At 37.5% G+C, this 27924-nt stretch overlaps 3 protein-coding genes across 4 annotated transcripts; all 3 read left to right on the top strand.

The window, feature by feature from the left end:
• Positions 1 to 1102: 1102 nt before the first annotated feature.
• Positions 1103 to 10952, top strand: scel (sciellin). The gene is made up of 25 exons (XM_039819130.1): positions 1103 to 1215; positions 2573 to 2604; positions 3468 to 3540; positions 3914 to 3976; positions 4113 to 4184; positions 4276 to 4308; positions 4463 to 4510; positions 4814 to 4849; positions 5026 to 5094; positions 5179 to 5247; positions 6059 to 6127; positions 6234 to 6287; positions 7055 to 7123; positions 7226 to 7279; positions 7378 to 7419; positions 7510 to 7584; positions 7670 to 7732; positions 7834 to 7884; positions 8718 to 8786; positions 8869 to 8919; positions 9011 to 9073; positions 9167 to 9238; positions 9619 to 9727; positions 10120 to 10222; positions 10353 to 10952. The coding sequence occupies exons 2-25, from the start codon at positions 2586 to 2588 to the stop codon at positions 10367 to 10369; spliced, it is 1443 nt and encodes a 480-aa protein (XP_039675064.1). The 5' UTR covers positions 1103 to 1215; positions 2573 to 2585; the 3' UTR covers positions 10370 to 10952.
• A 637-nt stretch (positions 10953 to 11589) lies between these two features.
• On the top strand, positions 11590 to 25434 carry slain1a (SLAIN motif family, member 1a). Of its 2 annotated transcripts, XM_039817198.1 has the most exons (9): positions 11590 to 12196; positions 13929 to 14065; positions 17791 to 17898; positions 19306 to 19416; positions 19626 to 19775; positions 21266 to 21610; positions 22992 to 23180; positions 23346 to 23679; positions 24547 to 25434. In XM_039817198.1, the coding sequence occupies exons 1-9, from the start codon at positions 11745 to 11747 to the stop codon at positions 24620 to 24622; spliced, it is 1902 nt and encodes a 633-aa protein (XP_039673132.1). In that variant the 5' UTR covers positions 11590 to 11744; the 3' UTR covers positions 24623 to 25434. The 2 variants fall into 2 exon arrangements, with proteins under 2 accessions (XP_039673132.1, XP_039673133.1); XM_039817199.1 differs by lacking the exon at positions 22992 to 23180.
• A 65-nt stretch (positions 25435 to 25499) lies between these two features.
• On the top strand, positions 25500 to 27070 carry wu:fc50b12 (uncharacterized protein LOC103911624 homolog). The gene is made up of 3 exons (XM_039817200.1): positions 25500 to 26258; positions 26382 to 26545; positions 26818 to 27070. Exons 1-3 carry the CDS (start codon positions 26238 to 26240, stop codon positions 27050 to 27052), a joined length of 420 nt encoding a protein of 139 aa, XP_039673134.1. The 5' UTR covers positions 25500 to 26237; the 3' UTR covers positions 27053 to 27070.
• The last annotated feature ends 854 nt before the right edge of the window (positions 27071 to 27924 follow it).

The raw sequence follows: 27924 nt of genomic DNA, 5'->3' as shown, positions 1-27924 counted from the left end.
CCCAGTGTCAGTCATTCCCACTTGACTTTATGCATCCATTAAGAATTTGATCCAGAATTTGATTGTAGTTATTTTGTTACTTAAAGTTAATGTTATATGCCTTAAATTTACAGAGCATATTGCTAGCTCAGTTAGAGTGAACATGGTTGATTTTATTGTGAATCCTTTAAAATGTGATATTCAGCTGTGCTTGTTCATGTTTATACAGATATGTCTTTCTATTAAAAATTTGCCTCAGCCTGTTGACATTTAGCCTAGTAGTTTGATCAGTGCGAGTAGTCTGCATTCCTTTCGTGCTGTCATCGTGACTAGGAGTTTACCTCAGTATCATGTTGTCACACCCCTGCATGCTATGCACCTTTTATAGCTTTGATTATACAAAACAGGGCACTCCCAAAAAGGAAGCTCACAGTCACAGACAATATGACAAGTCTGATTGTCACTTACATTTTATGGGTACTCCTGATGATTTTGAACTTCTCTGTGTCAGGGAAATCTCCCATAACTGTCACAAAGTCACAAAGTCTTAATTGATACAATTATTAATACATTATATGAAATACCATTTAGTCTAGTTATAGTTTCAGTGCTTACTGCTGTGGTGAGACCTGCTTAGGCATCAGTAGCCACTTGTTTCATATGTGCCCAGCTATACCTGAAAATCAAGTTGAAACCCCCTTTCCTTTCAGTACTTTTATTAGCATACATGTGTAAAAACCTAAGGCCACTGGCAGCCAAGTATTGTATTAAAGTAAAATGATATAAAAATACAATTTCAGTGAAATTTAATCTGTCAGTTTCCTTAATTTATGCATTAAAAACAGTGATAATTCCATTTATTTCAAGGCTATAGAAGGTCAAAGAAGCATAACTCCCACACACCCACATTGCAGTTCTGCTTCCTTGACAGCTGAAGTTGAATTGCAGGTCCTTCAGCACTCCACCCAATTCCTCATTTTTTTCAACCTACAGACAGCAGAACAATTAAAAAGGCATGGTGATGACGGAAAGAGAAAAAAGTAGAGTGAGTGAGAGAGAGTATTCTTTGATTGTTGTCTGAAGCCACACCCTTGGGTGGCCTTGGAATCTCCTCCCTTAAGGTTAAAAGCAGAAGGAATGGCAAGGGTGTGATCACAAACTGTAATATACAGGTGTTAAGACCTGAGCTATTGTAAGAGTTTACTTTAACTGTCAAACAAAGAGCCGTCTGTGAAGGTACGTACTCCTTCTCTTTCCGAATACTTTGTCAGTTTCCAGATTACACTAATATTTTTGTATAATGATATTTTATTTGAAAGACAGTGTGCTTAGAAAAAAAACTGTAATGATTTTAAGTGTGATACAGAGTAACTGTATCACACTTAAAATCATTACAGTTCTTTAAGATGGTGCAATGGTCCTGGATAAATAGAAACACAATCATATTGTAAATTATGTGATGATGTACTATTACTTACTTTTTGAGTGACTTTACTTTGAGGAAGGAAATGCATGTCTTACTGATATTGGGGATACATCAAACACACATACGCACACAGGATTTAATGTCTAAGCTTGCTGTTAACTCTTATTGCTTAACATTAACCTTTTACCTAGAAAACTGATGGCTGCTTAGCAAACATAAATGAGAAGCATTGTTTGAAGTGTTTAATTGAAACAACTAGCTTGATAGAGTTTTCTGTCCAGTCCGCCAAACTACATTAAGATCATGATATTACTGTATGTAGTTTTTTAAAAAACTCTGTAGAAATACAAATGATAACTGATTTCAGAACCAGTGTGTTATTGGACAGTATATTTGGATTATGACTGTGGAATCCTCAAATTTAGTTTTAGAGTTTATTTTTATTTATATATTTATAGTTTATAAATCTCAACAGTTCAGAAAGTTTAAAGACACGTTCTGTTTCAGCACTTTACCTCAAGACATCTGTTACTGTCAACTACTTCACACAAACCAAAATAATATAGACAAACCCAACACTAAACACAGTGTTTTTGGATTAATGGCACCCATCACACAGTATATTGTGCGACAAATGTTCCAATTCCAGTTACAGTATAACTACCCTCACAGCTGTGGATATCTGCCTTAAGGTTCCTGATATGGAAGGCTTGTGCTGGAGCGTGCATGTAGTCGAAAGGGCAAGGTCTTTATAATGAATAGCTAATGGCATGTCACCGGTACTCCCTCTGTTTTGCTGACACTATTGTGTTTGGAGAAGGTGTGTTATGGAGGGTGGGTGTGTCTTCGTGTGCAGATCAAGACAAACCAGTTTAGGGCTTGATGATTGTGTCTAGGGTTGAGCAGAACTTTAGTTGATATGTGTTAGGCACAGTGACAAACTCAGCATGAAATGCTCACAAAAGCAACCTGATGAGAAAGTGTCCAAGAGGAGAAAAATGACAGAAATATACTGTAGATTAAAGCATTGATTCATAAGCTTGTGTAGTGATCTCAGGTGAAATGTCATGCACTGTATATGAAAGGTCTCACAGTACCACCTAGTGGCTAATGTACTGTGTCTTTTCATTATGTAATGATTTTCTTCTTGCTCTTTCAAATTTACAGGTGAAGTAACAAAATGAGCAAGTATTCTTCCAGTGAGTATTGAGAAATATCACATTCACATTTTTATCTCTAATTCTTATTTCACATTTTATTCTAATCATTATTATTTATTGCACATTAGTCTTTTAGCACAGCCTAAAAGAATGCCACCTTGCATTTCACTGTACATATTGTTTGGGCATATGACAAATAAAATCTTAAAACTTTCGAATATGTGCAACAATTGCATGATGTCATATCAATCAATCATTTAAACTTTTATAGCAGCTTTCATACAGGTTAGTGCAAGTCAAAGTGCCTTACAGATGACTGAACACGCTGATAATAAGACAAAATCTAAACATTAAAACAATTTGAGACTAACAGGAGAAATAAAAATGATGAAAAATGAAATAACAAAACAAATAAAATTGATTAAAAAAACAACATATTCTTGAGACTGTGCTAAAAAGGCCCGTGTACAAGAAAAAAAACATGCAAATTGGAGTATACATCTGAATTAGAAAAAGAAATGTAAAGGAATAAAATTCAAGGAAAAACTATATGGAATATAATTATTAAAATCCTGAAATGTATTTTTGGCCATGCGATTGTTCAGTGCATAATCACCTTAACAGTAAAATTTTGTAGACGCTCAGGCACAAATATACAAATGAACAATTATAAAGCAGTATTAAATCATAACTGTTCACAAATGTATTCATTCAGCTATTCTCATTTTCCACAAACATTGAGCTAATTCTTGTAGCAAAGACACATGTCAATGAGTCATATCTAATAGCCTCTATTGTGTTAAATTAAGTCAGTATAAGTTTTTACCAGGCTCAAAATGTGTCTAACTGCTTTGAAAATGTGAGCTGGAGACACTCAAGTGTTTCTTGTATTGTGTATACAGCAGTCAAGAGCACCTCTCTCCTGAAAGACAACAGCTGGATCAAAAAAGTGGACAATGAAGATGAAAACATTGAGTAAGTCGTGCAAACATAATGGCTGAAACACAGACGCAATGTTCCACACTGGAAACACACACATACACCTAGGAACTACATTCCGTTGCTATGTACTTGTGACATGTGCAATGACAATAAAATTGAATTGAATTGAATTGAATTGAATTGAATTGAATTGAATTGAATTGAATTGAATTGAATTGAATTGTATTGAATTGAATTGAATTGAATTGAATTGAATTGAAATTTAAAAAATGCTGGGTGTGACTTGTAGTTCATATCTTAATTTAGCTTCATCTTTTAAAAAAAAGTGTCCTTTTGCAGGATACAGTGTTGAGTCATCTTTGGTAGTATGAGTGAATTCATTTGTGATCCTTTTTTCTTCCTTCAGCCAGGATCCAAACTTTGGAAAATTTGTTCTAGGCCATCACCAAACTGATGGAACTCCTGCGAGGTAAAACAAACTTTTATTCAAATAAAGAACAAATAATGAGAAACTATAATTTACAGTGGCGACTGGGAGCAATGTAAATTATAGTTTAAGTCATTAGTCAATTTACCTAATATAATCAACTGTCCTTTGCTCATAGTTCAGAGGGTGCAGAAATAAAAACCACCAGAACTACAAGCAGTTCAACATCTGTGCAGGCTCTCTCCAAGAGGTCTCATTTTATAAACATCATGTTAGCAGTTAATTTTTTTTTTAAATACTTGAATGAGCAGAAGCTTTGATTGTGATTTCTGTCATTGCAGATTCAGCGGAAGTCAGGATGAGCTGAGGAGCAGGTTGGTACAGTATTTATACAGTCTTTTTCCTGTGCAGACACACAATGCAGCACTGTAGCACTGTTAACTTGTGCTCCAGTCCTTCATCCAAGTCAAGGCACTTTCAGCAGGCTGCTTTAACCAGAACTGTGGCTAAAAAATGCTTCTCTTTTAGTAGCAGCACCCTCCCATCCAGCAAGACTTCATCCTCCTACACCAAAAGGTAGATTTTGGCCTTACCTTTTACCTTAAACTGTAAATTTAAAATAGTATTTTTGCTGCGCAGACACACTGTGCAGCATTGTAACACTGTTAATTTGTGCTCCAATCCTTTGTCCAAGTTAAGGCACTTTCAGTAACTTTAACCAGAACTGTAGCTAAATAATGCTTCTCTTTTAACAGCAAGCGCCCTTCCAGCAAGACTTCATCCTTTATCATTTTCATAATAATACAACTAATGATTCAATATCTAACAATTTTTTTAACTACCGGTAAGTCATCTGAATAATCTGCCTCTTTGTTGCAGCACATACTCAACCCTCAAGTCAGATTCTCCCAGCACGTATGTAAATGCAAAAATCAATAGAGAACAATAAATATAATATGTGATTTTGTATTTATTTATCATCAAAACAGCACCACAACCACAACAAATAGTTGCAACAAACCAAAAAGGAAAAATACAACTCTTGAGCATTTTTGTAAATTTGTTCTTATAGTTATTTTTTTCTCCTTTAGTACCAGAACCACCTCTGTCTCCAAGGATGGCACAACCACTGAGACCACCACCACCACCACCAGTCTTAGGTAGAGAAAATTAGAGCATTAATATGTATCACCTTATCACACATGAGTCTGTGTCAGTTTAAAGACAACTGAGTTCTCTTGCAGATCCCCTGTGATAAAAGGTTCCACCAAGACCGAGACATTCACTGAGCGGGTCAAGTCTTCAAGCAAGGGGTAAAAATATACTATATTAATCAGTGGTGGAAGAAGAACAGTACCCAGGTCCTTTACTCAAGTAAAAGTACCAGTAGGCAACAATGGAAAAATATTCCTTTACAAAAACCAAGTCCTGCGTTCAAAATTGTACCTATCATCAGTAAAATCCTACTGTAAGTATTTAAAGTACCCGTTCTGCAGGAAAATAGCCCTGCGTGTTATATTATTATATTATAGGCTATCACAGTGCCAGTAGTGAAAAGTGACATTCAAGTACTAAACAACAATTTTGAGGCACTTGTACTTTACTTAAATATTTCCAATATATGTTACTTCATACTTCTACTCCACTACATGTTTGATTAGTTTATAAAATGCGATGCACGGTTATTGGTAAACTACCCAACTGTACACAAATGTGAAAAAAATTATAGTGAAATATAGGATCATTTTTATTTTCTAAATTCTGGGAACCACTGGTTTAATCTTCAACATTATATTGTGTTTTGTTAACTAATCCAATGTTTTCGTGTAAAATATTAATCTGAGAAGTAACCTAAACCTGTCAGATAAATGTAAAGGAGTAAAAAGTACAAAAAAAAATTTTATACTGAAATGTAGAGGAGTTGAAGTATAAAGTAGTAGTACTTGAGTGAATGTACTTAACAACTTTTTACACGGGCCACTACTCAGCTACCAGAACAACCAAAGTGACTGAGAATGTTACCAGCAATGAAGAGTAGATATCCAACATTATAAAAAAAGTATTGAATCACAGTACAATTTAAATCTATACATCACTTACAACTTAACCTGTATTTCTGTGCAGTGCGGAGGACAAACTATACAACACACTCATCCCCTCGTCGATCAAGGGGGATTTGTCATCCACAGACAGGTGATATTTTTATTCATTAAACCTAGAAAATAAATTACATTGATCATGTTGCCATGCAATCAGTAATTATATACTGTAATAAGGTATGTTTTCTTCTTTACATCAGAAAAACTGTCTCCACGACTGAGATTGTGACAGTAAAAAGCAGCACTGACACTAAGTGAGTATCATCCCATAGTGTGTACAATGCAGGGGAGGCTGCGTAATATCTTGGTGACATTATATTCAAGATAGCCAGATGAAAATACTCAAATGTGTATTAGTATGCTACTGAAAATAAACCCCAACAAATGCACTATTTACTACTGTTTGAGTAATGTTTGCTAAAGTCTATCAATCAAGGAAATTATTGCGCTTTTTTTTAACAAATTAAATTATATCAATATTTACATTTTCAATAGGAATCAGTGGGCTTGGGACTGAGTGCCACAGACAGGGTAGAGAAGTCACAAAGTACTTGATTTCATGGGATTTGTTGAAAAGTGAAATATAGACTAATGTTGGTCTTATCCTTTAAAACTTTGACTTCAATAAGGTTTTAATCCTCTACTGTAATGTCTCTGAGCCCTTAATGAATTTTTATCTCTATCTCTAGAGACATGTGGGCTAATTAGAGGTGTGTGACTGGTGTGTGAGTGTACAGTGTGGTTTTGCAAAGCCTGCATGGTGCCCCCTACAGTGTGTCGCTGTGCCTTAGAGCCAGGATAACAATAGATATAACAATCACTTTTTTTAGTAATATTATATTATATATTATATATATAATTTCTTTTTTCCACTAAAGGGAGACTATGTAACTTTTGAAAGAACAGATAATACACTTCTTCCTCTTAGAAAATAAAAGTTTAATTCATAAGCAATAAAACGTACCCTTACAATAAATCAACACAAATCCACACTTACAATTGACACTGTATTTCTGTGCAGTCCGGAGGACAAACTCTACGACACACTCATCCCCTCATCGATCAAGGGTGATTTCTCACCCATAGACAGGTGATATTTTCATTCATCAAACCTAAAAATTAATTATATTCATAATAATGCCAGGAAATCAATAATTATATACTGCAATAAGGTATATTTTCTTCTTCACAGCAAAACAACTGTCTCCAGTACTAAGACTGTGACAGTCAAAAGCAGCACTAATGGGTAAGTTAATGCAGACTAACGTTTACACAATAATCCTGACATTAATTACCAGACAGATACAAAATATTTTGTCTTGTTCTTTTTATTTGTTTTTCCAGAGATGGTGTTACAACTACAACCACGACAAAGACTTCTTCTGCGTAAGATAAACCTTTATCAATCATTAGTTTGAATAAATATGCTTTTGCACTCATACTCACAATATATTTACAATATTGTTGTCTTTACAGGGCTGAGGATGACCTGTATGACACCCTCCTGCTGAAATCCATAACCTCTGCACCTAATCTGTCTTCTTCTGTCAGGTGAGACGTCTCAGTGAATAACCTTCGAAAAACACAACCTTTTTATCATCCCGTCATTGAAATAATCACATTGTCATTGTGTCAGCAGCAGCAACAACAGCAGCAGCATCACAAAGAGAGAGATCATCACAGTAGAGAGCAGCAAAGGGTGAGTGCTGGATTTGAATAACTGAGATGGTGCAATGGTTCTTTGTATAGGCTAATATAGTTATCCCAGTTTCTTCTGACATTGTCTTTTGTGCCATTTAGAGGAGAAACCCCAACTCTCTCATCTCCATCCTCCAAAAGCAAAACCACCAGGTAAACATGCTGACTACTGGGACGATGCTATCTAAAGAACATTGTCTATTTACAGAGATTAACAGTATGGGGGTCAATCCAGATTAGGTGATAATGTGTTGTCAATGTTATATCCAAAATATAAGTAATTTAGATTTTAGCTTTCTATAGATTTTATAATGTACATAAAAATACTATTTAATCAATATAACTTTTTAATTTACAGTGACTGAAATAAAATCTTGCTAAAAGGCCAAGTTTAGTTAAATAGGCTAGGCCTACTTTAATCAAGTTTAGCTTACAAAAGTAAATGGAGACAAACAAAACTGAATAGAAGCATGTCGGAGTGGCGGCATGTCGGACTGGCAGCATGTAACCGGTTAGGGTTAGGGCTATCTTTTGTAAAATGCTAAATGCAGTTAGCATTAAGGTTTTTCTGTGAGCTAATAAGCTAGCAGCATTCTGATGCGTTGCTTTCTGGTTCCTTATGAAAAATGACATGATGTTTTCATGTGTGTCAGATATCATGATATTTGTATCTTTTACTCGTTTTTACACATCAACAACCAATACAAGACACATGAGTCTAAAGCCATTCTAGCAGCTCTGTGACACTCTTTGACGTCTTTGGCACAATGGTACTTTGACATCAGCATGCTAACAATAACATGCTCAGAATGACAAAGCTAACGTGCTGATGTTAAGCAGGTATAATGTTTGGCTTGTTCACAATCAAAATTTAATGTTAGCATGCTAACATTTGCTAATTAGCACAAAATACACCTGAGGCTGATGGGAATGTTATAAGTTTTACAAGTAATTTATAACATTGTGTCTGCCTCTTCAACACACAGCTACAGCTCGTACACTGATGATCTTCCCTCCACCCGCACCACCTCCTACACCATTAGCACCAAGCCCAGGTAATCATTTGACTATTATCAACATCTTGAAAATGTGTCTGCTTGCTATTATCCCTAATCTGTTCTGTATTTGCACACACAGTGCCGACTACAGTGACCGTCAAAGCTACTCTTACTCCAGACCAGACTCCAGGTACATCATTATTTTTCTTCTTATTCTCTCTGCGTGTACAGACAGTAAGTAACTAAATCTCACATATGTGGTTCATTTTGTCTTTGTATAGTTATGAGTACAGCAGTATCACCAGTCCCACTGTCTACACCTCACAATCATACAGGAGCAGCAGGTATTCAATTATATTAAATATGGCTGGGTTTGATATTGGTGGACATTTTATGAGAATAAAGAATCTCGAAACTGATCTGTGTTACTCTCACAGCAGGTCAGATGACATGGTAGATCCAATCTACCGCGAATCCTCGATGAAGAGTGTGTATGCAGCTCCTAAGAGGTAGGAATTTTCATGGCGATCCATCCAACATTTTAATTAAAACCACAAATGTGCCTAAACTGCTCGTGGCGCCAGAGGTAAAGTCAGGGGATCACCACAGTTATTAGGATTCCTCATCTGGGGAACATGAATGTTTGTACTGAATTTTGTGCCATTCCATTCCATTCAATAGTTATCATCAAATATAAACCTGCTGGTAGTGCTAAAGGAAAAGAAGGCTTTTTCCTAGAGGTTTCAACCCACATACATTATGAAACATGGGCTAAGATTAGTTTTTTGCCAAACTACTGTTTCCAAGGTCAAGAATGAACTTATAAATATATGATACAATACTTTTAAACATACTGTTAAAACATTTTATCAACTTATTTCCCATACAGGGCTGTGCTTGAAAAAGACCTGTGCAGTTACTGCCGAAAACCCTTCTCTGGTGATGCAAAAATGGTCCTGGATGACATGAAGATCAACTGCCACGCTTCCTGCTTTAAAGTTAGTTTTCAATAAAAGTCAGCAACAAATTAGAGTATTTACACCTGGGCTTTTCTGACATTTTCTGTGAAATTCTTATTAGTATGTAGAGTTTGAGGTAATTCCCTGCATTGTTCCTTCCAACTTACACCTGACATAGAAGCCTAATCAATTAGACTAATTGAAAACACCTGTGTAGGTTTAATTTGCAAAGTAACAAGTTGTCAGATGTATTGGAGTAAGAGTAGTAAACAGTATTTTCCTTCTAAAATAGGGAATTTTAAATCAGCATACAATGGAAATACTTAGGTGAATAGTCCTTGAGTAAATGTACTTTACATTTAACACTGGCAACATGATGTGAACTGTGTGTATCTCTTTCTTCTGTCCTCATTTTGTTTATGTTTTGGCAGTGTGAGGTGTGTAACAGCAATCTCGGTAATATGAAAGCTGGGGACAGCATGTGGATCTACAAACGCATGGTGCACTGTGAGAACTGCTTTGAGGTCACCAGAGGTAAATAAATAAAAAAATAATTTAAAAAATGAACAAGAATGAGAAAGGTTTCTATATATTTCTTTGCTGAAAATTTATTTAAAAAAAACACCTTGAATAAACAGGTAATATTCTTATTTTTATTCCACAGAAAAATGGCGACGCTGAGTTTCTCCTAAGCCTTCACTGGAGATCCATGTTATTACAGATACAATGGAGATTGCTGTTTATCAATATGTTTTGGGTGACATGGGTTCTCCTGTGCTTATATTTTTACAAGCTGACAAAGCTTTATCTAGGTGTTTTGACAAATGACAGATTATGAATATAACATTTTTAGTATCATGCACACACCATTGCAGCTAGCTGTAACTGTGTTGTTGACATCATGATATTTCAGTCTCTGTGTTTACCCCTTTTTCAGAAATGTGAGATAGCTCTTCTGATATTGTCTTTTAGTCTGTAGCCTTTAGGGGTACTCTTGTGTGTAATATAAAAGGAGATATTGCAATATTTAGGGCCGGGGGCTTTTTCTGTGTGCAATAAATGCAATCAATATATCTTTATCTTAATGTGTCAGTTCTTTTAGTTGCCCTGTTCTTTGTTCATGTCATTGTTTACTCTTTCATTACTTATATGTATGATGAATGGTGATCTGAGGTGTGTTTTATTTCTCTTTATTGTCATGAAATGTACCATTTAAACTGCAGTGTAATGAAATGGAATAAAGTAAATATGACAAACCGTAAAATATTAAATTTTTCTCAAATTGTACTAACTGAATTGAAATTCTACAGCATTGAATTGGTAATTACTTTATATTAATCAAATAATGAATACTTATTGATATTTTAATAGATTGTTTTTAATTTAAGAGAATACATTTTTAATATTGTAAAAAACTAGCTCCTGGGAGAAATGTACATTCTACAATTAAAAGAAAAACTACATGATAGGTGTTTAATAGTCTTGTTCCAGTATTTTTAAGCAGTATGTAAGTTATCTTTTGGAATTGGATGAATAGATATTTTAACTAGACTTTCTCGTTGGTGGTGTGGGGGATGTTGGTGGGAAATAATGATTTAGGTGTGTCTGGCTATTTAATGTTAATAGTTTTTCAAATTATTATTTTTCATTATTGTAAAAAGACTGTAGAGATACATAAATACAACGTGAAAAAGTAAAAAAAATAAATAAAAATACACGTATACTCTTAATTGCACTGTATGTGTGTCCATAAGAAATACTTCCTCAGTGGTGTGATGGGAGAACTCCAAGCTGCGGACCAATGAGATTAAGGCTGTGAAAATCATCCCAGCAGCAGCATCTGTGTGTGTGTGTGTGTGTGTGTGTGTGTGTGTGTGTGTGTGTGTGTGTGTGTGTGTGTGTGTGTGTGTGTGTGTGTGTGTGTGTGTGTGTGCGTGTGTGTGTGTGTGTAGTAGTAGCATTAGACGGGGGGAATCTGGACACCCTCTCTGAATTGAATAGGACCCTCTGCAGGCAGGCCGTGCTTTTCTTCCTCTCTCAATGTGCTTTTTACCAAATGGAAGCAGAGGTGTTGAACCCCCAGATGATGGCAGACGTCAATGGCAACAATAAAATCACCAACGCGGAGCTGGAGGTGATAAAGCTTCAGGAATTAGTCCGAAAATTGGAGAAGCAAAACGAACAATTGCGGACTAGAGCGAACGCTGTAAACAATTGCTCAATCGGCCCTCATCTCCAGACCTCGTTGTCGTGTCTGTACGGGGGAACAGCGTGTCCGAGTGACAATTTATCCAGTAAATATGGCATTTCAAGTCCGACAGAGATGCATCCGTGTGCCCCCGCACCCCAATGTTCAACGGAGGAGCCGTTCGCGTATTTTCAGCCGAGCTCGGTGTCTCCTGACGCCGCTGGGGAGGACAGCGTCGCCGCTGGAGCCACAACTGTTTTGGATGAGGTTGATATTTTGGACCTCAACACCGTGCTCCCATTTGGAAAGCCTGATAGCTGGTAACTACTCTGTTTATATCCACCACTCTATTGCAGCCATAGCCTCATTTGAATTTGCAATGAAGGATCAGTGGTTGTGTTTCTCTGTTATAGATTCTTCACAGGCCACAAAACTAGCCATATGATTTTGTGACATAAGTAAAATGCTACCCTGCCATGTATCCTCTTATTGATTACATTATTGATTCCTCTCCTCTCCTAGACTTGCAGACACCGGCAAACAGAGACTTTTTACAGGAGGAAAAATGACAAAAACAGATTTGACACAGTTGTTGGTATCCCAGAATGCACTGTGCATGCAGCATAGGTGTCTTTTCGGGAAGACATCACTGGGATGAAATTAAAAACAATGACCCCCTTTAGCCTGTGATCAAACAGCTCGGCTTTGTGTGTGTGGTTAGCCCCAGGCTGAACTACTTTGTATCTGCTGTATCTGCTGACTTAGGTAGCTCACACACATACATGCTGACTACTGAACCGTTTCCAGCTTAATGTACTGTAGGCCTATCTGATGTGATGATGTGGAAAATGTAGCACACAGCTGACTGTAGCACCAGCATATATCCTCACTTCATTTAACATAACTAATTGACTCTCAAGTCTGTGTAACACCATGGCCTAGTTGCCGAATAAAAAGACAGTTATGCTTGGTGTGTAGGTGACACATCAATTAGTTTTTACAACCCAGTTTATTTATTGTAAAGAATCTATCATTTCAGTGTAGTATAGTCACACACACACACACACACACACACACACACACACACACACACACACACACACACACACACACACACACACACCTATATATTTAATTGTATTGATGTATTTTACCATCTTGTCATTATAAGCAAAATTCAGAAGCAACCAGCTTGTTTTACCCTCTTTATTAAGTGGTCAGAAGCAGCTGCAAATGGAGATCCAGTTTCCAGGTTATAACTCCCATTTCTTTAGTTTTTTGTCTGGCTGAGGTACAAGTATGTAGAGCTGCAATGAACAGTTATATTCAGTAGATTGTTTTCTCAATTAATTGATTCATCGTTTGGTGTATAATGTCAGGAAATAGTGAAAATTGCCTATTATAATGCCAAGGTGGCAGGACCACAGATTTTGTCAATTCACTGCCATTTATAACAAAGAAAAGCAGAAAATCCTCAATTTTTAGAAGCTGAAAGCAGAGAATATTTGGTATTTTTAGTTAATAAATAACTAAAATGACTAATCGATTATCCAAATCGCTGATTAATCCTGTCTTGATTGTCTAATGTATTAATTGACTGATCGTTACAGTGCTTCAAGTATCCACCCACATGAGGAGAGATACTATCGCTCTGTGTGTCACTGTAACAGTCACGTACTCACATGCTATACATCACTGCACCGAATGAAGCTGTCACTTGAATTTTTATTATACACTGTTGGTTTAATGGGTTACTGTTGTTGCTAGTAAAATGGCAATTGCTCTTTTTGAAAAGGTTTATGGTGTATTGGCATTTGGATTTTATGAAAATCACTCCCTTTACACAGCCATGGGTTTACCTTTGCAAAATAATATTGTTTATTTTCAACTGAGAAATATTGCCACTGTAAAACTCCTGTCCCTCCAGATCTCTAAGATATACAATAAAGCTGCCTCCAGCTTATTTGACTTCAGTTCTTTCTGTACAGTAACACAGTGGGCTATGCTGTAAAGGTTTCAGGACTAAATTGTGGGTTGCGCTGTGTTTTGCAGGCTGTATGTGAGCCCCAAAGCCAAGCTACAGGTTGAGAGTGTCCTCAGCCCTCTAAAGTGGTGCAGGCAGGTACTGGACCACCCAGGGCCCGAGGTGGAACTGGCTAAGATGACCCTCTGTCATAGACTGGACCAAGGTACCGTGCATTTACCACTCAGATTAACAGCCTTCATCTGCGGCCACATCTAAACATCTGTCTCTCTGGCTGCTGACATGTGATCATAAGCTGTGACACACTTCACCCACAAAATGTCTCCACGTGCAAAAGGATTTCAGCAGCAGTTTTGAGCCGTGGGAGTGTTTCTCTGCACCCAGCTCACTCGTTACTAACCATTTGACCATTTAAATCACTCTCTTTAAATTCATGGGTTTTTAAGTACCTCAGCCAACTTCCCACAGGGTGATTATTTTCTGTGGTAGTTGGAAGGACTCCCATTTACACATACCAGTATCTCCAGAGAACAATTAAGATCTGTTAAAGGGATTTGCTAGTCTGCTGATATAAAACACACAATTCCATTTGTAGGAACTCATGCTGTGCTATTGAATCGTATTACACCATGTTAAGTGGCAAACAGTGTAGAGGGGATTATAAAGCTGTAGTCAAAGTATCACCGGTACCATTGCACTGCACCACCAACAAGTGGTTCAACATACACCTATTCTCCATCATCGACTTTTTAAAGGAATGTTGAAATAATAAAAAAAAAATCAATTTTAAATAAATTTTTTGATTGATAAGAAGATTGATACCACCGTCATGTTGGTTATCTTAGCTTAGCATAAAGACAGGAAACAGGGAGACAGCTAGCCTAGCAGGTAATCTGTGGAGCGTGCAGGAAGTCACTTCTTCCAGCCAATAAATAGTCCACATAACCCACAGCCAGAAATTGAGATATTAAAAAATATTACGGTACACTGACCTCTCTTTAGGAAATGGCTCCTACAAAGTATATTTACATGTACACTAGTATGCTGTCTTTGAGTCCTGGTTTTGATTATATTTAGAATATACTGGAACATTTATATGGAACATAGTAAAACCTGCTTATTTAGCTCCTTGTATACATGATTATAATATTACCCAGGGTGCTGATGCTTTGACTCATCCATCTGATCTGTCATTTTAGCTGGATTTTTCTTCTACATTGAATCATCAGTAATGGAGGACGAGAGTAAAGATACTGTATTACCACTTTAATTTCCATTTCAGTATGTAGACTATTGTTACATAATTTATCATCATATTTTGTTGTTTTTCTGACTTAAAATGACATAACTCAAGCTGAGGACGCACCTACGCTCACAGCAGACCTGGATACAATGTTTGCATGCCACAATACCCCGGTTTAATAATAATTATAATAATGTATACTTTATTAATCCCGCAAGGGAAATTACAATACAATTCTCAGCATATTGGGGTTTTCTACAACAAGGATATGATGTTCACGTGCGCTAACACATAACCAGGATATGTCAAAAACCCTTCATAACCAGGATACTAGTGTGCTTCTAAATAACATTTGCTGCTTGACACAGTTTTTGAGATTTGGTGCTTTACAGTTTCTACAGTCATGTATGATCAGGGGTATGGTTGCCATAGAAACCATGCTTACATTAACTGGGTTTTTGCTCACCACTCGCCGCTCAAACAGCCTGTACAAGAGACTCTTGTACTGTTGGGTATATACAGTGTGTACGTGCCTGTGTGTATGCTTTGATTTTAACATTTAAAAACGAGATCAATTATCCTCATATTGTGGATTTGTTATGTCCAAACTGTGATTCAGTAATGCAGATTTGTTAGTGTTTGTTTGGATGTTCATTGTGTGTGTGTGTGTGTGTGTGTGTGTGTGTTTGGATGTTCATTGTGTGTGTGTGTGTGTGTGTGTGTGTGTGTGTGTGTGTGTGTGTGTGTGTGTGTGTGTGTGTGTGTGTGTGTGTGTGTGTGTGTGTGTGTGTGTGGTTCAAGCTCCTCTTCTTTCTCTAAAAGCTGTATTCAGTGAAGGTTGGCTCTGCTCCTTTGGGTCATGAATACATCCTTGTCTCTGAGCTCCAGTAGTTGTTGTGTGTGTAACTTGCTGTGAATGCTAGTTTTATCCAGCAGCAGTTGGGCCTAATTGTGTCAGGAATGCCAAATGCTCCAATCTCTCAGGTGTGTGCCTCTCTGACTCCCAATAAGTTGGGGATGGACTCAGTGTTTAGACTGAGTCAGTGTTTAGACTGAGTCCATATATATATATATATATATATATATATATATATATATATATATATATATATATATATATATATATATATATATATATACAGTAACTCACAAAAGTGGTACACCCCTCACATTTTAGTAAATATTTCATTATATCTTTTTAATGGGACAACACTGAAGAAATGACACTTTGCTACAATGTAAGTATTAAGTTTACAGCTTGTATAACAGTGTAAAGTGCTGTCCCCTCCAATAACTCAACATACAGTATTAATGTCTAAACGCTGGCAACAAAAGTCGGTACAGCACTATGTTAAATTCCCCAGATTTTTAATTTTAAAGGCCAGTTATTTCATGGATCCAGGATACTATGCATCCTGATAAAGTTCCCTTAGCCTTTGGAATTAAAATAGCCCCACATCATCACATGCCCTTCACCATACCTAGAGATTGGCATGGTTTTATGTCAGTTAGCCTAATAGCTAGTTTGATTTGCATTGAGAGATGATTTTATGGAAATTACCCCTTGCCAATCTCTAGGTATGGTGAAGGGCATGTGATGATGTGGGGCTATTTTAATTCCAAAGGTCAAGGGAACTTTATCAGGATGCATAGTATCCTGGATCCATGAAATAACTGGACTTTAAAAATAAAAATCTGCCTGCCTCTATGGGAATTTAACATAGGGGTGTACTGACTTTTGTTGCCAGCGGTTTAGACATTAATGGCTGTATGTCAGTTATTTTGAGGGGACAGCACATTTACACTGTTATAAAAGCTGTAAACTTAATATTTTACATTGTAGCAAAGTGTAATTTCTTCAGTGTTGTCCCATTAAAAGATATAATGAAATATTTACTAAAATGTGAGGGGTGTACTCACTTTTGTGAGATACTGTATATACATATCAGTCATGTCATTCTAAGCGAAATTTACCCATTGCTAGCAAGCATTGATTAGTGAAAAAGAAGAGTACCACTTTCTAATGAGGCATACTTTATTAAGAGTTTAAGAGTTATAACTAATTGTTATTTATTAAGGCTTAATAGATTATTATTAAGCCATTTATAATGACAATATTTGAGCTGACAGACAAAGCCTGGCAATCCAAAATCAGTGGGTGTCAAGCTTTCCATGTCAGTGGTTTACTACTGATCTCTAAACTTAATTATTTATGTTTTAACTATTATTAAGGCCATAAGTTACACCTAATAAACCCTTAATTAAGTATATGTTATGACAGTTTTGTACCATGAAAATACCGCAGGACAAATCTTAAGCAGTACTGTATAAATGTAACCTCCACAACCCAAGGTAGACCGTAGTAGATCTAGTTCTGATTTTGGGAATGGGATGTAGCCTACATGCACAATCCCTGCTTATCCTAAGATCCCTCCAAAAAAAAATCTGTAGTTTAGCCCATTAAGCTGCGGTGGTAAGCTAAACCTCGTCTTACTGTATCAGCCTCTTCTGTCCAAGCCGTGACCTAATCATTTAAAACATCAATACTGATCTGTTAAAAGCAGATTAACATTTGGCCAGAGTTATAATCAATGTACTCTATGTGTGTGTGGGGTTGTTTGTGTATGTGTGTGTTACATGGTAAAGCAATCAGACTAACATGTCCTTCGCTACAATCTTGTGTCCAGCTAAGCGATGGCGAGGAGTCCGTCCATACAGCTGTATAGAGGGGCTGTCCACACTCAGCTGCCCCGTCCTGCCTTACACTAAACCTGCTGCACTAACCGAGTCCCCAGGTAACACAAATATATACTGCACATGCATATAACTCCTGCTAACCACAAAAGAGTCATTCTAACGCTCCATGAATTGATTAGTTGATTGACAGTGAACTGGTCAGTAACTATTTCATTCAGATTGATTGATCATTTGTCAAATGCCAAACATTATTATTTATTGGTTTAATATTACTCAGACAGTAGTATTAAACTGTTATGTTTTGTTAAGTTTCTTATCATCTTACTTGTAGCTCTGCTAGCAGTGTGGCTCTAGGGATGGCAATGTCCATCTGTTGGTTGGTCCACCACAGTAGTCTTGACTGAAATATCTCCAAAATTATTAGATTTATTGCCATGAAGTTTTGTACAGACAAACATAGTTTATTTCTTCCTCTGGTGCCACCAGCAGGCTGAACATGTAAAGTATCCTGTAAAATATCTCAACATCTACAGGATGGATTGGTACACAATTTGGTACAGACAAACTAACATCATTCCCATCAGCCTCAGCTGTCCTTTGTGTTTACTACTAATTCGCAAATATTATGCTGCTTGCTAAGATGGTGAGAATAGTAAACATTACTTGTTAAATATCAGCATTTTACCTTGTCATTGTGAGCATGTTAGCATGCTGACATCAGCATTTAGCTCAAAGCACTGCTGTGCCTAAATACAGCTTCACAGGGTGGCTAGTATGGCTGTTGACTCTTGTTAATTTTTATTTAATCAGGGTAGTGTCACTGAGTGCTGTCTTGTTTTTGGAATGCCCTTCTCCACATTCACTTAGTTAAACATTGAAAACTGCTCAGTAAAACCAAAGTCTGATCTGTTGGCCTCTGAACAGCACTGCTTTTTTATTTTCCCCACCCAGGTTTATCCTGCCACAGTGAGGACTCAAGCACGCTTTTCAAACCTTCAGGCCACTGCTGCCCGAAAATCTAACAACATAACAAAATAGTAAATAAAACAAAATAACAAATTGAAGCAAATGAAGGCTAATTTTCTTATATTTTGGCCTAAAATAATGATTTTCTTTGCTCAAATTAAAAACGACTCTTTCATTTAACCTCGTAGTCATCGCTACATTTCAAATCCAAAGTAATAAGAACATAGAGCCAAAAGCATGTGTTGCTTCCAAAATACTTTTTCGAGTTCACTGTATAAACATAACCCAGATTCTTAAACAACCTGTTACTTGCAGTTTACAATCAGATTACAGCAGATTCCATGGACAAGATTATCAGGTAATAGCGTTGGACAGATGGAGACAAGCAAGCTCAAACCCCAGAAAAAAACCTTCTTCCTGTGCATCCGTAATTCATAATAACACAAATTTGAGTGAGTTCAGGTTGAGCTTTGATTTGCGTGCTAAGGCTCAGTGATTGAATCTCTCACTTTTTTTCTGTGTGTTTCTCTCCTTCCAAGCTCCATTGCCATCATCTGCTCAGTCTTTTCTCCAGCCGACTCTCCCACTCAGGGCCAGCTGCAGCCGCAGTGACCGAACGGCCACCTTCCTATCAAACACTACTCTCCACAGTAAGACCTCACTGACAATATGTCTTCTCTGTTCTGTCATTCATGTCTGCAGATTCATCCGTTATGATGATTACAAACACGTAAACGTCTGTATGTAATCTGTTATGGAAACATCTTCTCTTTGTGTTGTTAAGTGCCTGTATCACATGCATGTTTTTAAAACTAATCGAGTGAAATTTATAGATGTGCCTCTCCTGTGCGTGTTCTAGACATGGGTCGCCGACATGCAGCAATCAGCCCCCAATCTTCCGTGGACAGTGAGGTTGGTGTGTCAGAGCTGGAGGATGACTCCATCTCTATGGGCTACAAACTGCAGGACATGACAGACGTGGAGGTCATGGCACGACTTCAGGAGGAGAGTGAGTCGACTATCTTAACGTCTTGCAGGCGATACAGGGGATAAACTACAGCTACAGAAAACAAAATATACCCTTCATTAAAAAGGACCTGAAGTTTGAAGTATTTGAAAACTAATATATCGTACTGTGCACCAGGCCTCTTTTATAGTTGGCATTCCTAATATTAACCACCTCCATAACAGTGTTTGTAATTGTCAGTGTTGTAACCAAGTCATCTTTGCTCAAGTCCCAAGTAAGTCCCAAGTAATTTGGTCCAAGTCTCAAGCAAGTCTTGAGTTATTTTTTTAAGGGCAAGTCTAGTTATGTCAAGGCAAGTCAAGTCCTTAGTTAAGGCAAGTCAAGTCCCAAATCAAGTTACTTTTTTTACACCCAAGATAAAGCACTCTTAACTGTAGTAGAAGACCGGTCTTCATAAAGAGAAAAGACAAGGTAGGGGTAAGGGGTCTTTTTTGATGTTACGTGTTGCCATAGCAAAGAGTTTGACTGACAGCCAGTCATCAAATCATGACAAGCACATACCAGGGAACTTTTGTGAGTCGTCCAATCATGATTCACCGTTTGCGCTGCTGCCGCTGCATTGCATATTTGATAGTTAGACAGAAACGTGACAACATGTGGCCAGGTTGGCTCAGTGGGTAGAGCAGGTGCACATATACTTGGAGGTTTATGCCTCGATGCAGAGGTCCAGGGTTTGAATCTGACCTGTGACCATTTCCTGCATGTCTTCCCCCTCTCTCTCTCTCTCCCCTTTCTCACCTAGCTGTCCTATCAAATAAAAGTGCAAAAAAATTATCTTTAAAAAAACGTGACAACATAAATTATATTATTTTATATTTAACAGCTGACATTCAAACTTAGGAATACATGCAAGTCATCCGAGTCATCATGACTCAAGTCGAGTCAACTCTTGAGCCATTAACTTACAAGTCCAAGTCAAGTCTCAAGTCATTTATTTTTTGTTAAGTCAAGTCGCAAGTCATCAAAACGGTTACTCAAGTCATCTCGAGTCCAAGTCACCAAGTCTCAAGTCCACATCTCTGGTAATTGGGGTTTAGAACTTCAGACTTTAAGTCCTTTTCCAGGAGGTGTTTATTAAATGATTGCCTCTTGATGGAAATTACTGTATTATTTTGTACTTCTTTTGTGTATTTATACTTTTCTCTATATATTTTTGTGTCCTAAGTCCTAAGATAATACAAGTGAATTTTATTTTTTTATATTATATTATTGGTTTAGGGTTAAAAAATAGATTTCTATGTTACGTTACTGTTGTATTGCTGAAACTAAGATACATGTTTGACCTCTGAACAGGTGAACTTGAGTTGACAGTATTATCTTGATGTGTGTTGTCGAATTATGGAGATTTCAGAAGAAACGTATCCATCTGGTCTACCGATTCATTAACTGAATAATGGATGAGGGAAGGTATCACCATATGAGTTTCAGGTTCACGTTTTCCACAGATAAAAGCTTTAAATGTCACCCTGTAGGTCTCCGACAGGACTACGCCTCTACCTCACACACCGCCACAGCCAGCCGTCGCAGCTCCAGCTTCTCCTTGCACTCCCTCAGGCGCAGTGAGATGGATCTGGAGGAGGAGGATGAGGATGAGGATGAGGACGAGGGGTACGACCAGCTCCCTCCTCCCCAGCCTCGACTGTTCCGCACAGGGTCTATGCAGCGGGGCGGCCTGCCCCATTCTCACACCTTCTCCAGTATCAGAGACTGCAGACGCAGCTCAATCACACCTCAGTTTTCACTCAGTGGACTCTCCCAGTACTCTGGACCCTCCAGCCTGACCACAGAAACCCACACAGGATACAGGAATAGCACAGGTGAGTGTTTAATGACTTCCTTGTCCACTTGCAGTTATACGATCACTAAATATCCTAAATAATGATGTGACTTCAAGGGTTTAGATTTATTTATTTATTTATTTTTTCAGTGAAATTAATATAAATGTCCCAATTCCGACTGAAAGCATCTTGACAGAATGACCTGCTTTCCAGACGTCCCTAATTTCTGACCAGACAATTTCTGTGTGTGCCAAGAAGGATTTAAAGAGTGCTCTTGGTTACAGGATTTAGTTAAGCATCCTCAGTTAGGGTCAGTGTACTCTGTTCTATCAATTGCATGACTGACTGATGTAGTCTAAAACAGACATTTGATTGTCATAATGAAGAGCATATATTTGAAATCTTCTCCCTAATAGGACTTTCACTTGTTATGTATTTTTAATTTAATTAAGGCAAATGGAACAGGACAAATAGTTTTGGAAATTTAGGGAAATATGGTTTGCTTTCTTGCAGAGAGTTAGATGACAAGATTGGTACCACTCTCGTGTCTGTACAATAAATATGAAGCTACCACAAGCAGCCAGTTAGCTTAGCTTATCTTAGCTTAAAGAGGAAACAGAGGGAAACGGCTAGTCTGGCGATGTCCAAAGGTAAATCAGTCCACATACCAGCACCTCCAAATATCACTAATTAACACGTAATATCTTTGTTTGTTTAATTGGTACAAAAACCAAATTGTTTAAAAAAGGCAAATTGTTGTTTCACATGAGGTTATGTGCAGAATTGTTTCATGGCCGGCAGCAGTGACTTGTGTACTTCCCAAAATGTCTACTATTCCTTTAAAGGTGCCCTGCCATACAAAACCGTTTTTACTTGCATTTTTTGAAATATGTTAGGTCCATATGTGTTTGTGTTATGTTGTGAATGTGAATGTGAAAATGAACTGCTACCTCCTCTGTCAGCTCTAGCCACTGAAAAGAAATAGGCAGAGAAATCAGGCCAATTACAAAAGCTGGTCAGTCTGACATCATATTGCCTGAGCTCATTACTATTCATTAGCTCGCCCAGTTGGGCTGGGTAAAGGATGCTGACAGCCAGGCTCTTATTGGCTAGCTGTTAGCCAATCAGATTCAAACTGCTTAGCTTGTTGAATATTAATGAGAACTGGCAGAAATCAAGCTGAGTCTTCCTGTAGGCTTTCTATACCACGCTAGAATGGCTTGAAACAAGGTAACCAAGGCATTTTTTCCACAAAAAATGTTACAGAGTCCATGGTAGAACTTCAGACATTACCACAAAGTAATGAAATACGTGTGGCAGGGCACCTTTAATGTTGGAAATGTGAATGAAAAACTTTCAAAGCTCCAAATGGAGTCGACACCTATAATACCTGATCTGGTTTGTTGATATGGTTGCATAGACAAGCTACGGAGAAGCATGCCCAACCTAATCCGAGCTCCCAGCATGCCCAGTGTCCCCAGCATTCCATGCCTGGCTTCCCCTGTCAACCCACCCTCCCATGGCCCCTCCTCTTTGCCAACAATATCCTCCCTCCGGAGCAGCCAGAGCTTTGACTCCTCCAGTGGGCTTTCACGACTCCAGTCCGCCAGTAAGACTCTTTTCTTCTAGGCTATGAATAAATCAGCCGTACACAGCTCATTTTTATTCATGACTGAATGTTGAGCACTGTTTTCTGAAGGCATGGCAATTTCAAATGCCGTAATGGCAATTCTGTCACTTACTTTCAACTAACTGCGCTCTTGTTGTGTTTCAGTTCCCTCCCCAGGCCAGCTCACTCAGCGAGTCCAGAGCGTGGGAAACTTCCCTACCACTCCCCGACACCCACTAAAAGCCACAGCCTACGTTAGCCCCACAGTGCAGCAGGGCCCCACCTCCAGCTCCCTGTCCACCTCCATCAGTCTACACTCCATCCCCAGCAGTGCTGCACTGCCTCAGCCCCTCAAACCGAGCAGCAGTTTGGTACCGCAGCCCCTAAAAGCCAGCGCCAACCAACCGGCTGTCACTCGCAGCTCCCTTCCTCGCCCAGCCTCCTTTGTAGGAACAAGTGGAGTTCCACGTGCAAGCAAAATCACCCAACCCACACGCAGGTAAGGGCAAATATACTAACTAAAGTGAGTTTAATGTGACTGTGTCCATGTGTTTGACATCTCATCTCAGTCTATGCTGTAAAACTTGTAAATCATTATATGTTTTGAAACTGGGTTCAGAGCTGTGTCCCAAATCCATATACAAAGTGTTCTCAAAATAGTCAGTATGAGTACCTAAAAAATATTTTCTCCCACAATGCAATGCACAAAAGCAGCTACTCACAGCTGATGTTGTCGTGAAACAGCTCCAGGAACACCTTATGGGAAAAAAATAAATACAAATTAAACAATAATAGTTGTTTTTGCTGTGTCTTTGTAAATTTGTTACATTCTAAAGTTGCAGTTTGATTTATGTCCGACATTACATATTGAATGAAAAGGGTTAAATACGTTCAATGATAATTTCATGTATACTAACAGCAAAAACAGTATATTATAAAGATTAATATATTGTACATTCTGTATTAGTAGTAAATTAATCAATGAATTGATTGAAAGAAAACTAATCAGTAATCTGCTTTTGTTGGTCTTACATTATAGTAAATTTAATATTTTGGGGCTTTGAGCAGTTGGTCTTCAGCAACAAGGATATTAGGATATATAAATATAGGATATAATTAGGCTCTAGGATATTGAGATGGGCCTTTTTCATTGTTTTCTAATGTTTCATAGACCAAACTTTATATATGTAGTATGGAATTGGGACAGCGCAGGTGTTTATACATTTACACTGATTGTCCTGAAGGGAGGTTCAATTTTGAAAGGCACGCTAAATCAGTTTGTTTATGATCCATGAGGGGTTGATGCATCTTTTTATTCAGTTAATTAATTTAGGTATTTAATCATCTTGTTTCTTTCTGTCTACAGTTTGCTGACTCCTCCAAAGAGTGTGGCTGCCCTGAGTGCCCTGAGGGATGGCAGCTGGAAAGATGGCTGCTACTGAACCCAAATGAAGTTCAAGAGGTTCACAGGGTAAGGCTGCACGGGACCCAACTGACTTAAATGTTGCTGTCAGGAGGGCCCAGTCTTGGGCTGGGACCCAAGAGAGAGTGACTGTTAACATTTCTAAAGTGCACTACTCTTCACTGAAGAACAAAGTAGAGACTGAGAACAGTATGGGTCCAGCAGGCTGGATCTTTACATTACTACCTGCTGAAACCGAGACTGACACACTATGAAACAACCTGGCAATATTCAGATAATCAGTTGTTAAATGTGAACTGGATCTTCTTTGATATGTGTTTTTATTTTATTTGTCATTGTAGATAGTTAAGGCTTTCATTCAAAAGAATGGAAATTTCTCTCCAGTTGAAAGCTTAGGAAAAGAAATGCTTTTGCACATGCTTTTAATGATTTGACTAATTTTGCAATTATTGATTTTTGTCAGACTGCGGTGTCAGATATGAAGTTGAACCTGGAATTTTACATCCTGTGCCTGTTAAAAAGTAGTGTAATCCATGTAATATTTATTGGCTGGACCTTGCAGCACTTTCACTACCAGAATTATGATTAACGCATTAAAGTAAATTATTTGCTTTGTTTCTTAAGTAAAGTATGATATTCGTTAAAGTAAGAGCACACACATGACTACCTTTTCTTTTCCTTATTGTTTAGATAAGAGTTAAGATTTGTAATGTTCTTTAATAAACATAATCGCTGCAATGATATTGCACAAAGAGCCCTAATGCTTTTTATGGATGAAAAGACTTTAAAAAGGAGGTGAATTTTTAAAGTGAATAAAAGCCTTTCAAAATATTTTTGTCTGTCTTGAATATGGTTAGTTCACATGGTGGTTTAAATGATCAACTGCAGATGGCATTTGTTACTCCAATAATAGTCATTTGTCAGTAATGTGCTTTTTGAGTAAGTGACTTATGTATTTGCTTATTTAAAAAGGAACAATTGATTGTTAAAAAAGAATTGCTGTAAATTTGCAGAAATAAGCTAAACTTCTAATTTTGACTAAAAACAGAACATTGGTCACCAGTTTCTCTTAACAGTAACTTAATGAGGCAAGATGCTCAATTGAAAATACATATATCCTAAGGCAACTAACTTTTAGCCCCACATGCAATTTCAAAGTTGAAGACCATTCACTCTAATTGTCCGAGGTTGTAAAATATTTAAAGCAGTGGTGAAGCGCCCTCAGCAAACAGCATTTCAATTACTGATAAGCCATATTGAGTTCTCTAAATTCTAATGATGAGGATTCTAATTGTAGCACTGTCCACTTGTTTACCTGGTAGCAGGTGAGAGTGGTTTAACATGACAATTGTTAGCTCCACAAGGGACCCTGGAGCTAAAGTGACTAATGTTTAACAGAGTAGTGTGTTGTTGATGATGAATCTCCCCAGTAACAGTGCAGCCACACTCATTTTGGCATATTGTACCTTAGGGTGAGGGAATAAAATCTCTGCTGCTATTTAGAATTTGGGACAGTAAATTTATGTTTATTATATAGCAATCGATACTTGTGCATAAAAATTCTTTGTTAAATTCTGTTTATGAAGACAATTACTTAGTGTGACTGCACTGCTGATCTTTTGGAATTTGAGATAATGCCAAACAAAGCCCAAGAGGTATGTGTAATCTGTTTTTATTTTCACTTTCATGTGTCTTATATTAGCATAGATTTTTCATTGACACCTTAATTTAAAAAAAATCGTTATCGTTAGGTTATTTTGCATGTTTTGTTTTTTTAGGATGCTGTTATTAACTTGAAGACACTGCAGGAGATTTCCAGTCAGCTTGGTTTTGAGTGGACAGTTTTGGCATATGAACTTGGCTTCAACAGAACCGAGATAAGGCGGTTCCACACCAAATCTACAGAGAAGAGTGTCCAGGCTAGGACCATGTTGGAAAGCTGGTACAGTGTCAGTGTGCAGAGACTGTATATTTACGTGTCATTCTACAGTACCTACGTAGTAGTTCCACATGGTGGATACAGGGGTGTTTCCTGAGTTAACATCATATAAGGATATCATGTACCTGTTTCAAACCAACAAGCATTGATCATTTGAAACAATTGCATTCTTTATAGTTTCAAATAGTGTCATTACATCCCACGCATCTTTGACTTTCTTTTTTTTTCCCTTCCTTAATCTCAATTGTTTCTCAGATGTCCATCTTTATTCACAGGTATGAGAAGTCATGGGACAACCCCAATAAGACTAAGGTGCTGCAGGATGGACTGGAGCGAGTAGGCAGACGGGATCTGGCTGAGAGACTACGCTGCCTCCACTGGGGCCACCAGAAGCTGAGCCAAAGGGTTGAGCTGCCTTCTGCCTTTCCTTACCTCATCACAGTCCACAAGACCATCCACAACCAAGACGCACTACGCAGGATCAACGACCTCAACCGTCGATACAAATAAAAGCTGGGAGAAAATGCACATGTGGTTACGTCCATATTTCTTATTTTACAAGCATATAGTAGGATATACTACACACTTTAAGTAATCTAAAATAAATTTACAGAAATAATCAAAATTATTGTTGAATCAACTATTCACTTAAATAACTGGGCACATACAGTTTGTGGTCAGCTGGGTTCAAGAAGTCCACATTACAGAACCTGAATATGCCATGAACATGTATACAGAAAGAAATATATACATAGGGCAACAATAAACAAAAAAAAAAAAGATAAATAAATAAACATACAGCTTTATGAAAAAAGATGAATAGATATTAACAGCAGTGGACAACAAACACAATATCTATATGCAAGTCAACTGGTAGCCTACTGTAGGCTATAAGGTTGTGGTATGGTTGCCAGGTTTTGATATTACAGGGTTTGTTTGCAGGAATTGTGTTCAGACATGAGAGTATGATGGCATGTGTCCTTGTGTTTGGTTGTTTCTGTGTACAGTGCTCTGTAATGTCTACCAGAGGGGAGAAGCTGAAATAGTTTTGGCTACAGAAAATAATTAATAGAAATAGCGTATTGCAGGTGTGGTGGTGGTATCAGACTTGAATATTAATTGCAAATGAGTTTAACTCATCTTTTTAGTCACAGGAATAACGTTAAAAGGACATGATTCTTGACCGGGAAAATTAACTTCCTGGGACCCGTAAATACACAATGTGTCTTTCTACACATCCCAGATTAAACAAACAAGATATACCATGTTAATTAGTAAGCATTATTATATTAATAATAATAACCAATTTGAAATTTATAATACATCCTATGCTTACAAAATGAAAATGAAAATGAATGCATTTGATTTGGACTAAATAGTTA

Source organism: Perca fluviatilis, chromosome 12, assembly GCF_010015445.1.
Source record: "Perca fluviatilis chromosome 12, GENO_Pfluv_1.0, whole genome shotgun sequence".
NCBI classification, from domain to species: Eukaryota; Metazoa; Chordata; class Actinopteri; order Perciformes; family Percidae; genus Perca; species Perca fluviatilis.
This window is presented reverse-complemented; position numbering and strand designations above follow the sequence as displayed.

Coding starts and splice junctions, on each gene's coding strand:
- scel (XM_039819130.1), top strand. Junction 4,511..4,813: donor TCATCCTCCTACACCAAAAG/GTAGATTTTGGC, acceptor TCTTTGTTGCAG/CACATACTCAACCCTCAAGT. Junction 4,850..5,025: donor AAGTCAGATTCTCCCAGCAC/GTATGTAAATGC, acceptor TTTCTCCTTTAG/TACCAGAACCACCTCTGTCT.
- slain1a (XM_039817198.1), top strand. CDS start 11,745: ATGGAAGCAGAGGTGTTGAACCCCCAGATGATGGCAGACGTCAATGGC. Junction 14,066..17,790: donor CTGTCATAGACTGGACCAAG/GTACCGTGCATT, acceptor TCTTGTGTCCAG/CTAAGCGATGGCGAGGAGTC. Junction 23,680..24,546: donor ATCACCCAACCCACACGCAG/GTAAGGGCAAAT, acceptor TTCTGTCTACAG/TTTGCTGACTCCTCCAAAGA.
- wu:fc50b12 (XM_039817200.1), top strand. CDS start 26,238: ATGCCAAACAAAGCCCAAGAG. Junction 26,259..26,381: donor TGCCAAACAAAGCCCAAGAG/GTATGTGTAATC, acceptor TTGTTTTTTTAG/GATGCTGTTATTAACTTGAA. Junction 26,546..26,817: donor AGGACCATGTTGGAAAGCTG/GTACAGTGTCAG, acceptor CTTTATTCACAG/GTATGAGAAGTCATGGGACA.